The sequence below is a fragment of the Chionomys nivalis genome, chromosome 3 (assembly GCF_950005125.1).
Source record: "Chionomys nivalis chromosome 3, mChiNiv1.1, whole genome shotgun sequence".
Classification (NCBI taxonomy): Eukaryota; Metazoa; Chordata; class Mammalia; order Rodentia; family Cricetidae; genus Chionomys; species Chionomys nivalis.
Window position 1 is genome coordinate 103877549 of NC_080088.1, and position 12112 is coordinate 103889660.

General features: G+C 43.5%; 2 protein-coding genes across 4 annotated transcripts in view; one reads left to right on the forward strand and one right to left on the reverse strand.

Annotated features, from left to right (window-relative positions):
- The window catches only part of Rabgef1 (RAB guanine nucleotide exchange factor 1), a 57026-nt gene that overhangs the window by 22395 nt on the left and 22519 nt on the right, over positions 1-12112 (reverse strand). For 2 of the 3 annotated variants that reach the window (XM_057764883.1, XM_057764882.1), the window contains exons 2-3: positions 10423-10608; positions 5429-5595 (exon numbers count right to left, since the gene is read on the reverse strand). In XM_057764883.1, the coding sequence (XP_057620866.1) occupies positions 5429-5595; positions 10423-10608 (353 nt within the window). Of the gene's footprint in view, positions 1-5428; positions 5596-10394; positions 10609-12112 lie in introns of those variants that run through there. The other variant, XM_057764884.1, reaches the window with a different exon arrangement.
- On the forward strand, positions 10632-11337 carry LOC130870833 (eukaryotic translation initiation factor 1-like). The gene is made up of 2 exons (XM_057763704.1): positions 10632-10674; positions 10943-11337. Exons 1-2 carry the CDS (start codon positions 10632-10634, stop codon positions 11335-11337), a joined length of 438 nt encoding a protein of 145 aa, XP_057619687.1.

Below are 12112 nucleotides of genomic sequence, written 5' to 3' on the forward strand. Positions count from 1 at the left end.
TGTAAAGTTCTCAGTTATTGCTCCAGCACCATGTCTGCCTGTGTGCTACCATGCTCCCCACCATGAGGAAAATGGACTAATAATAGCCTCTGAACTATAAGCAAGGCCATAATGAACTATTTTCCTTTTTTAAGAGTTGTTTTGGTCATGGTGCCTCTTCACAGGAATAGAAACCCTAAGACAAAATCTGAAATTTGATCTTGACAAGAATGCAACAGTCACTTACACTATGCAGATGGAATACAAGTGACAGAACTTTAAAAGGAGACCGTTTAGGAATAACTACCAAAGTTAAAACCCACATGTCCTGCTAGGCATGGAAGCTGCACAGCAATCCCAACACTCAGAAGGCTGAGGCAAGAGGAATGTGGATTCCAGGCCAGGCTGGGCTACAAAGTGAGACCTCATGTCACAACAACAATAAAGAGGCTAAATTGGGACACTGAGGATAAGAATAAGATACAGTCAAAGAATCAAAAAGAACTTCCTCCCAACTAATAAGATGGACATTATACTATGAAAAGTCAACTCTCCAAGACACAATAGTCCTAAATACAGCTTTAAAATGCATAAGGGGCCGGGCGGTGGTGGCGCACGCCTTTAATCCCAGCACTTGGGAGGCAGAGGCAGGCGGATCTCTGTGAGTTCGAGACCAGCCTGGTCTACAGAGCTAGTTCCAGGACAGGCTCCACAGCCACAGAGAAACCCTGTCTCGAAAAACCAAAAAAAAACAAAACCAAAAAAAAACAAAAACAAAACAAAAAAATAAATAAATAAAATGCATAAGGGAAAAACAGAAAAACAAATCACAACTGGAGAGTTTAATCCTCCGCTGACAAGGCAGGAGGTAAGACAGTAAGACACAACACTTAGGCTGGCAGGATGGCTCAGCAGAGTTCACACATGAAAGGAGAAAAATAACTCTCATACACTGTCCTCTGACCATCACATACTCACCATGGCCTACACACACATACATACTCATTCACACTCTTCCTACGTATATGTATATGTAATAAAACACTTTCTTAAAATCCCACAATATTGTGCAATACTGTGGATACACAAGCCCAAACTAAAATTTATAGAATGATCTACAACAGAAACACAACATTTCTTCCATGTGACAAGATAATAATGGCAATGACTTATAGTGAGTACTACCGTATGCTGAGCGCTTCTACAAGACCGCTGTGCAACCCTCACATACACCAGATCGTATCCCTACAACTGACAACTGAAGCAGCCAAGGCTTGAAGGTCTTTAGAACTTGAGATCTTCAGCTGCTTCTGTGGTTAAGGGCAGAACTGAACTGGAGTCTGGCTTCTGAGCAGATGTTTCCCTATACTCCTTGGACCCCAGAGGTCCAAGAGGACCCTTCAGAGAATGCCAAGCCCTCAGACTAGAAAGCTTCAGGGACTGAAAGCTTTGGGGTTAAAAGCAGGGAAAGCCCAGTTATCTCTGTTTCACTTCTGTACATTCCTCTCCAACAAATACTTCTGACTACACAAAGGGCGGAAAAGTCCTCAGCTGAGCATCCCGGTTCTCAGCACTTTCAAGGTTGAAGCAGGAGGTTTGTTAGGAGTTCAAGGACACCCTGGACCACAAAGTGAGATCTTGTCTAAAAAATCCAGCTTACCCCAAATTCCCCTTTAAAATGTAAGCAGAGGGGGTTGGAGTAGAGCTCAGCACTAAAAAGATAGGGTTGGCTCTACCAGTACTCTCCAGACAACACAAAAAGCTTTCAACAAAACAAGAAGAAGGGAGATGGAAAAGAACAATCTAGTCACGCTACAGCTAGAACTGTAGGAACCAAGCAGCCAGAGTTTGTACATCTACTTATATTCATTTCGAGTTTCTCAAATAGAAACATGATTTGCGGTTCAAGTTCATCCAGTCAAACAGGATTCTCAAGCTGTCTATCACCCAGCTAAACAGTATACAAGGCTTTCCAGCTGAGCAACCCTGGGCCAAAAGGAAAGCCGTAGCTCAGCTATCGTTCAAGGAGTGTTTAGTAGGTGCCAGGCACTATGCTCATTAACCACTCATTAATTCTTAACAATTTCACAAGGTGGGTGATAGTACCACCTTACAGATGAATCTTAGCGAACTTCCCACTTTCCTGTCCAATGCCACATGCTAGTAAAAGGAAGAGCTAGGATTTGAAACCAGATTGGAATCCCATGCCCAGGCAGGTTCTTTATAACTACACTGTACCACCCTATTATTATTGCAGCATCTGCTATTTCAACCTAAATAGTCCTGGAGGGGCTAAAAAAATGGATTGGGGCTAAGAGCAGAGCACACACTGCTCTTCCAGAAGACCCAGTTTAGTTCTCAGCACCCACACTGAATGGTTCACAAGCACCCATTACTCCAGCTCCAGTGGACCCAAGGCCCTTTTCTGGCTCCCTGGACATGACACTCACATGCATACACTCTTACACATTAATAATAACAACACCACCAAAGAGGAGGGTAATGTATGCTGTATGCTGTGAATGCCACTGGTTAATAAAGAAGCTGTTTTGGGCCTGTGCAGGGCAGAATAGAGCTAGGCAGGGAAAACTAAACTGAATGCTGGGAGAAAGAAGGTGGAGCCAAGAGACACCATGTAGCCACCAGAGGGGAAAGATGTGAGCTGCCATGTGAGCCTTATGGTAAAATATAAAATAGAAATGGGTTAACCAAAGATATAAGAGCTAGCAAGCAATAGGCTTTTAGGCTTAAGTGATTGGCCAAGCAGGGATCTAAATAATATAGTTTCTGAGGGGTTATTTCAAGTCTGGGTAGCCGGGAACAAATGGGCAGTCTCCGCCAACAGGAAGGCACAAGTGTGCCAGCATGCCAAGACAGCAGGATCACTTAAGTCCAGGAGTTGGAAGCCAGCATGGAGAACACAGTGAGATCTTACCTCAGTCACTCAATAAGTCAGTGATTAAGTTACCTGCTATGTATGCTTGTTAAAAATATTATGTCAAACTTCATCTTTGATATATGAAGAGAATAATATCCTTGCTAATTTGATTTGAATGGTTATGAAGAATAAGGGCAGCCTGAGAAGGTGGCAAGGGTCATGTATTTGTAGAATAATCATGGAAACCTGAATTTGACTCCCAGTACCCACTAAAAAGCCAGGCGAAGTGTCATGTGTCTGTAATCCCAGCAATAGGATGGCAGATACAGGAGCTCACTGCCAGTCAGTCTGTCCAAACTAATGAGCTCCAGGTTCACTGAGCGACCCTATCTCAAATAGTAAGGTAAGAATAATGAGGAGCTAGAGAGATGGCTCGGTAGTTAAGAGTACTGGCTGCTCTTCAAGGGAACCTGAGCTAAATTCTCAGCACCCACATGGCAGCTCATAATTGTCTGTAACTCCAATTCCAGGGGATCTGACACCCTCACACAAATGCACATAAAATAAATTTAAATAAATTATTAAAAAGAATAATAATGAAAGATACTCAATGTTGACCTATGGTTTCCACACCCACTCACACACAAATGCACATACCCACACAAATATGTACACTTACCACATACACACAAATTCTTCAAATCCCTTGGGAGATTAAGCCACACTCTCTTGGCTTAAGAGCTTTCTTTTGTACTACTAATATAAATAAACTAACAGGAGCGCATATAGAGGAAGTAAAATACAGTCACAGAATAACAAAGTTGACCATGGGTCTAGATTGCAAGTTGAAGCTGCCCCTACTATCAGCTGAGAGTGTATTCACACAAAGGCCAACAAGCAAGCAGGCTCAAGTGGAAAGCTTTCTTATTTTTTTCCCCCAGACAAGGTTTCTCTGTGTAGCCCTGGCTGTCCTGGAACTCACTCTGTAGACCAGGCTGGCCTTGAACTCACAGAGATCCGCCTGCCTCTGCCTCCCAAGTGCTGAGATTAATGGCCTGCACCACCACAGCCTGGCTGACTTTGAAGCTTTCTACCCACAAAAACAGCTACAATGTTAAAAGGCTAAAGTCTAACTCCTAACACTGAAAAAGCAAAAGGCAGATGTGGTGGTGTGTGACTCTTACTCCAGCAGGTGATGAGGGCAGAAAGATCCCAAGTTTAAAGTGAGCCTGAGCCACACTGTGAGTTCAGTAAAGTTCTCTGCTGCACAGTATGAGAATCTCAGTTCAACCCTCAGAGTTCACACAAAAGCTGGGCATGGTGGCACAAGCCTATAATCCCAAATCTTGGGGGATAGACAAAGACCCCTGGGACTCAATGGCCAGCCAGTCTAGCTAAATCAGGGAGTTTCGGGTTCATTAAGAGACTCCGCCTCACAAAAATAAGGTGGAGGCTAGACGGTGGTGGTGGTGGCGGCGGCAGTGGCAGCGTACACCTTTAATCCAAGTACTTGGGAAGGAGAAGCAGGCGGATCTCTGTGAGATCGAGGCTAACCTGATCTACAGAGTGAGTTCCAGGACAGCCAGAGATGTTACACAGAGAAACCCTGTCTCAAAAAACCAAAAAGAAAAAAAGAAAAAAGAAAAACATAGAGAACAATCAAAGATACACAATTAACAATCTCTGGCCTACACAAGTATACGTGCGCGCACACACACACACTCAAGTAGATGAATGAGGAGCTGGAGCGATAGCTCAGTGGTTAAGATCACTGACTGCTCTTCTAGAAAACCCAAGTTTGATTCCCAGAACCTACATGGCACCTCACAACCATTGTAACTTCAGTTCCAAAGCATCTGACACACCAGGCACAAAGCAGTTCACAGACATACAAGTAAAAAAATAAACAAATAAAAAATTTCAAAATAGATGAAATAATACAAATCCATCTATAAGAAAATACTTAATATTAGCTGCTCAAGAGCCCCAAATGAGCCTTCTCCTATTTGTATGTTCCCTACTAGCATAGGAAATAAACTTTGAGAGAAAAATCTCTCAGGTGACTTTCGATCCAAGAAAGAGCCACTTCTGATAATTTATCAACAGTGGTTATTACACATGGAAAACAAGGCCAAAAAAATAAAGGTACCAGAAGAAGGAGGAGGAGGAGGAGGAGGAGGAGGAGGAGGAGGAGGAGGAGGAGGAGGAGAAGAAGAAGAAGAAGAAGAAGAAGAAGAAGAAGAAGAAGAAGAAGAAGAAGAAGAAGAAGAAGAAGAAGAAACACTAAATAGCCAATAATAGGTAGTCTGAATGAAAATGGAGAGCTTTATAAACAGAGCTACACATTTCAACTCCCTTTAGTTCTCCTGTGGAATAAATAGCTTCTTTAAAAGACAATATCTTTGAGTAAAAGAGTATTATTTCATGTATTGTTTGACCATCAAACTAGATTTCTGTGTTAAATCTGAACTAGAATTCTCTTAGGCTTACATATGTAAAAGACTGAGTCCACCTCTTTCTAGATCTAGTCTGTTGTTTATTTAGTCACACAAGAAGGAAAGAGAAAATTACCTTTCTTGGATCCCACCCTGGAAGAGGCGCTGAAGAACTTCTTCACTGTGGTGACCTTCCGGGTCTTCTCATTGGTTTTCTTTTCCTCGAACTTGGAGAATGTGAGGGACTGGGCTCCTTGACTGCTCTGGCTGCTAGCAAAGGCCTCTTCCTCCTCCCGCTGAAGCCTGAAATTCAGGGAGAGGATTGTGAATGACTGGAGTCTCCTCTCCAAGCTTTCCCAGGGTCTAAGAGATCCTGTTTAAATGACTGAAGAGGAGCTGAAGACTTTATAAACAGGAGCTAAATATACCAAGTGGGTCTGAGCCATTGATCACACAGCTGTAAGATGAAATTATATAGCTGCTGAAGATCCGATGTATGGGTTTAACACCCAGCACCTCAAATAAATAAATAAACAAACAAACAAACAAACAAACAAACAGGTTTTACACTTTTATTTTTTTTTTTATTTTTTATTTTTTCTGGTTTTTCGAGACAGGGTTTCTCTGTGGCTTTGGAGCCTGTCCTGGAACTAGCTCTGTAGACCAGGCTGGTCTCGAACTCACAGAGATCCGCCTGCCTCTGCCTCCCGAGTGCTGGGATTAAAGGCGTGCGCCACCATCGCCCAGCAGGTTTTACATTTTTAATCTCTACATTTGGGAGGCTAAGGCAAGATTGCTGAGTTTGAGGTCAGCCTGGGTTATAGATATAGACTAGGACCCTGTCTCAAATTTTCATATTAAGAAACAGAGCTATAGTTGGGCAGTAGTGGTGCATACCTTTAATCCCAGCACTTGGGAGGCAGAGGCAGGCAGAGATCTGAGTTCCAGTCCAGCCTGGCCTACAAAGTGAGTTCCAAAACAGTCAGGATTACACAGAAAAACTCAGTCTTGGAAAATAAAAAAAAAAAAAAAGGAAATAGAAGAAGAAGAAGAAGAAGGAAAAAAAAGAAAGAAAGAAACAGGGCTAAAGGAGGTTGGTGAGATCAATGTAGGAGCTGGACAGGTGGCTCAGTGTCCAAAAGTACTTGTTGCTTGTGTAGAGGATCTGGGTTTGGTTTCCAGGACCCACACGGCAGCTCACAACCTCCTATAACTCCAGCTCTAGAGAATCTGACATCCTCTTCTGGTCTCCCCAGACACTGGACACGTGGTATACTTACATACATGCAAGCATCCACATACATAAAAATAAATCTAAAAAAATATAGAAAGAAATGTAATTTTAAAAATGTATGGCTTAGTTCGAGACCAGCCTGGTCTACAAGAGCTAGTTCCAGGACAGGCTCCAAAACCACAGAGAAACCCTGTCTCGAAAAACCAAAAAAAAAAAAAAAAAAAGTATGGCTTAGGATGGCGCTCAGTTGATGACTGCTTGCCCAACACTCACAAAGTTCTGTCTGCGCTCGTCCCTGCACTGCGTACACGGTGGCACACACTTGGGGAGTAAAGTCCAGGGTCATCCTTGACATAGTAAGTTTGAGGTCAGCTTGGGAGACAAAGAAAGAGCCTACCTCAAAACATCGGCCAACAAGGTATCTCAGTAGGTCAGATAAAGGCTCATGCCACCAACCCTGATGACCTGAATTCAATCCCCAAAGCTCATAAAGCAGAAAGAGAGAACCTCTGACCTCTATATATGGAGACAACCCCTCTCACAAAACTAGACAGACAGGTAGATAATTTTTAAATTATAAAGATTATGAAACGTATGTATGTTATGGAGCTGAAGCGATGTCTCAGCAGTTAAGAGCACACACTGCCTTGCAGAGGACCTGAGTACAATTCCTAGCATCCACACTGAGCAACTCACAGGGAATCTGATGGCCCTGGCCTCCTCAGGCGCTTGCTCTCACATGCAAATACACAGAAACACACATACACATATGCACATTAACTAAAAATAGAAATAAGTTATCTCTTTGTGTGTGCACACATTGCATATATACGTGTGTCTGTACATATACATAAATGTATACATGTAATATATATTATTTAAAAGATAAAAGCAGGCTGAAAAGATGACTCAGAAGTTAAGAACAGGGGGCTGGAGAGACGGCTCAGCGGTTAAGAGCATTGCCTGCTCTTCCAAAGGTCCTGAGTTCAATTCCCAGCAACCACATGGTGGCTCACAACCATCTGTAAAGATGTCTGGCGCCCTCTTCTGGCCCTCAGGCATACACACAGACAGAATATTGTATACATAATGAATAAATAAATATTTAAAAAAAAAAAAAAGTTAAGAACACTTGCTACTCTTGCAGAAGACCCAAATTCAGTTCCCAGAGCCCATGTCAGGGAACTCACATTCACCTGTAACTCCAGCTTCAGGGAATCTGACTACTGCTTCTGGCTTCTGCAGGTCCCCATACACATGTCATACACTCACAAATAAAAACTGAATCCAGCCGGGCGGTGGTGGCGCACGCCTTTAATCCCAGCACTTGGGAGGCAGAGGCAGGCGGATCTCTGTGAGTTCGAGACCAGCCTGGTCTACAAGAGCTAGTTCCAGGACAGGCTCCAAAACCACAGAGAAACCCTGTCTCAAAAAACCAAAAAAAAAAAAAAAACTGAATCCATCAGTGATGTTGGACAATAGGAGAGATGGCTCAGATGTTTAGAGTACGTTTTCTTTCAGAGAACCTAAATTAAAGTCACAGCACCCCACATGGTGGCTCACAAGCATCTGTAACTCCAGTTCCAGGGGAATCAAACGACCTTTTCTGAACTCCACAGACACCAGGCATATGTTACACACATACATACATGTAAGCAAAAACTTCATATTAATAAAACAATAAATCTTTTTTTTAAAAAAGCTTTCATGGTTGGGCGGTGGTAGCACACACCTTTAATCCCAGCACTCAGGAGGCAGAGGCAGGCGGATCTCTGTGAATTCGAGGCCAGCCTGGTCTACAAAGCAGATGCCAGGACAGCCAGGACTGTTACACAGAGAAACCCTGTCTAGGAAAATCACAATAAATGAAGGAAGGGAGAAAGGAAGGGAAGAAAGAAGGGAGGGAGGGAGGGAGGGAGAAGAAGGGAGGGAGGGAGGGAGAGAGGGAGGGAGGGAGGGAGGGAGGGAGGGAGGGAGGAAGGAAGGAAGGAAGGAAGGAAGGAAGGAAGGAAGGAAGGAACCTTTCATAAACAAAGAAGGAAATGGACTTGCTGGGATGGATGCAGCTCAGAGGCAGAGTACATGCCCAGCAAGTATGAGGTCTACCAATGTTCAGTCATCAGCATTGAAAATTAGGGATGGGATGATGTAGCTCTTTTCCCTCATTGAGAGGGACATTTCCTAGAGCAGAGTGTTAAGCAAGTGCTCTTGGAACACAGGATGGAAAAACTCCACCAGAGGAGAGGTCTAAGGGTCTACAGTGGTGACACTAGGGGCAGGTCTACAAGATGACTAGGAGTCTACTAAGCGAAAGGACAGTTTTCAACAGGAAATTATAGACATAAAGTGTGGCTTCTAGCCAGGCATAGTGGCTCACACTTGTAGCTCCAGCACTTGGAAGGCAGAGACAGGAGGATCATTGATGATGAGATTGACTGTGTGCTGGATATAATGGTCTCCAGATGATGAGGAACTCTGACTGCAAATCAACTATCATTCGGGAATTCATTGTGGGGCAAAGAACCCATAAAGATTATAAACCCAAGAAGTTACCCTGTTAATATCTATACTTTAGTACTTAATGCAAGTAGCTATATAAAATTTAAGAGGCTAGAGATGGCTCCACAGTTAAGAACACAGGCCACAGGCCGGGCGGTGGTGGCGCACGCCTTTAATCCCAGCACTCGGGAGGCAGAGGCAGGCGGATCTCTGTGAGTTCGAGACCAGCCTGGTCTACAAGAGCTAGTTCCAGGACAGGCTCCAAAACCACAGAGAAACCCTGTCTCGAAAAATCAAAAAAAAAAAAAAAAAAAAAAAAAAAGAACACAGGCCACAATTCTCTGAGTTCACCCACCACAGAACGTGAACAGAGCAGTTACTCAACAAATATCAAGTGACTAGACAAGGAAAAGCAGCAAAAGCTAGCGTTTGGTTTGACCATATCACCACAGTCTGCAGGATGTCATGGCAAAGGGTACGCTTTCCTCCTGGCATTTTCCAAGCCCCTGAACACACCAGCACCATCCCTGGCTGTCCTTGAACTTGCTCTTTAAACCAGGCCAGCCTTGAATCACAAAGATCCACCTGCCTCCCAAGTGCTGGGATTAAAGGCGTGCACCACCATCGCCCGGCACCCACTGTACTCTTTTACAAACCCTATGTGGAGGATGACTGAATTACAAATGTTACAGACCATTTAGTTTCCAATATAGTTCTCCTTTGCTTTGCTTTTTTCCCCTAATGATTTATTATGTGTACAACGTTCTGCCTCCATGTGTCCCTGTAGGCCAGAAGAGATCACCAGATCTCATTACAGATGGTTGTGAGCCACCATGTGGTTCTTGGGAACTGAACTCAAGACCTATGGAAGAGCAGCCAGTGCTCTTAACCTCTGAGCCACCTCTCCAGCCCCTTACCAGCACTTCTATCTCTTAATCTTTGTCATACTTGTATTTAGAGATGACACAGCTACTTCAGAATAATCTGGCTTCACAAGAAAAATCAAATGGTCACAATTTCAGGACCATGTACATCAACTAACTAGTACTGACTACTGTGGGTATGTCAGAAGAATGAGGAAAGCAATTCTTGAGAGCCACCTGCTGAACCCTGGAGGCAGCATATCACTCATCTTCACTACAAAGGATGCTTGCCTTCATAAGAGGTAAGAATAGCACACTCAAATGGAAAATCAGCAAACACAAAATGAAGAATCCACTAAAAGAGATTTAGTAAGTGTTGACCAGAGAGCAGAAAGAATCTTCTCTTGATGATGAGCTGACCTGCTGATAGCTCTTGATAAAAGAAAAGCATGGCTAAGCAATGACAGGACCTTGTACCTGGTTATGTCACTGGTAGCCATACCCACCTCCATCCAGCCAGTGAGGTCCTTTTACCTTTCTGCCAGTTCCCAGTCCTCTTGGATCTGCTTCTGTCGGGCCTTGTGGTACTCCTCCCTCCAGCACTTGGAGCAGAAACCCTGCCAGGCAGGGTTTCCATAGTAACCACATCCTTTCTTACACAAGAGCTCAGATTGATCCACATGAATTCCCCGGCGTTCAGACTTTAGGCTCATCTTCTTCCTGATAAAAAGAAGTGAGAAAGAATGGAAATTAACTTGTATCATATTACTAAAATACAACACTCAGGTAGAAAAATTCAAGTGAGTCAAGATCTTCAAGCCATAGGGGAGAAAGGAAGAAGAGAGGAAAGGAAGACAGTGTGCAAAGCCCAAAGTATAACATGGAAAGTTCAAGCAGAGTCATACTAAAGAAAGACTTCAATCAGATGGCCTGAAAAAGACAGTGCACCTCAAGAGACTAATACTGGCCCCAGTCACTGAGCCACCGTGGAGGACTCAGCTGCCTCCCCCTCGAGCCCCCTTGCTTTCCTACACTCCGTGCCCCCCCCCCCCAGTCCCCTTTGCCCGCCTTCTCCCGCAGTTGCCTTCTGCAAGCCGAGGAAAAGGAATCGTATTGTATCAGAACCTCCACTCTTTTGACCCCTTTGCTGATGCAAGTAAGGGTAATGACCTGCTTCCTGCTGGCACTGAGGATTATATCCATATAAGAATTCAACAGAGAAACGGCAGGAAGACCCTTACCACTGTTCAAGGGATCGCTGATGATTACGATAAAAAGAAACTAGTAAAGGTGTTTAAGAAGAAATTTGCCTGCAATGGTACTGTAATTGAGCATCCAGAACATGGAGAAGTAATTCAGCTACAGGGTGACCAGTGCAAGAACATATGTGAGTTCCTAATAAAGATTGGACTGGCTAAGGACAATCAACTGAAGGTTCACGGGTTTTAAGTGCTTGTGACTCTGAAGCTTAAGAGAGGATTTCCTTGCAATGAGTAGAATTTCCCTCCCGTCCCTTGTCACAAGTTTAAAAACCTCACAGCTTGTATAATGTAACCATTTGGGGTCCGTTTTTAACTTGGACTAGTGTAACTCCTTCATGCAATAAACTGAAAAGAGCCAAACAAACAAACAAACAAACAAACAAATAAATAAGAGAGACTAATACTGAATTAAAGACCTAAGCATAAAGTTTTAAACTAGAGGAAAAGCTGGCAAGGACTTCGTCAATAACCAAAGTACAGGTAACAGAAGCAACAAAAACAGACTACTGGGATGACAGCAAACTTGAAAACATCTGCACAGCAAACAAAGCAATCAGCAGAGTAGAGGGGCACCCTACAGAATGAGAGAAGACATTTCTAACCTCTACAGAAAAAGGTAAAACCCAGAACACTGACAACCCAACAAGGTAGACAAATAAGTAGAATAGGCGACTCTCTAGAAGAGAAATAAAAATGGCCAGCAGACAGCAAGATCTTGTAACAAAAGAACACATCATCATCATCATCACCATCGTCATCATCATAGGCTGAGAATATGACACAGCAGCTAAAGATTCCTGCCACCATGATTGATCCCTGGGACCTACATAGAGATGGAGAGACAACTCCCGAAAGCTGTCTACTGGCCTCCTCACATGTGCTGTGGCACAAGCTTACACATAAACAAAACTAATAAAACATACTTTGTATAACGGCCAACAAGCTGGGATGGTAGTACACAC

Excerpts from the sequence above, each read along its gene's own strand:
- LOC130870833 (XM_057763704.1), top strand. The coding sequence starts at position 10,632 with ATGGAAATTAACTTGTATCATATTACTAAAATACAACACTCAG. Across the intron at positions 10,675-10,942 it reads TACTAAAATACAACACTCAG|TCCCCTTTGCCCGCCTTCTC; the intron begins GTAGAAAAATTC and ends CCCCCCCCCCAG.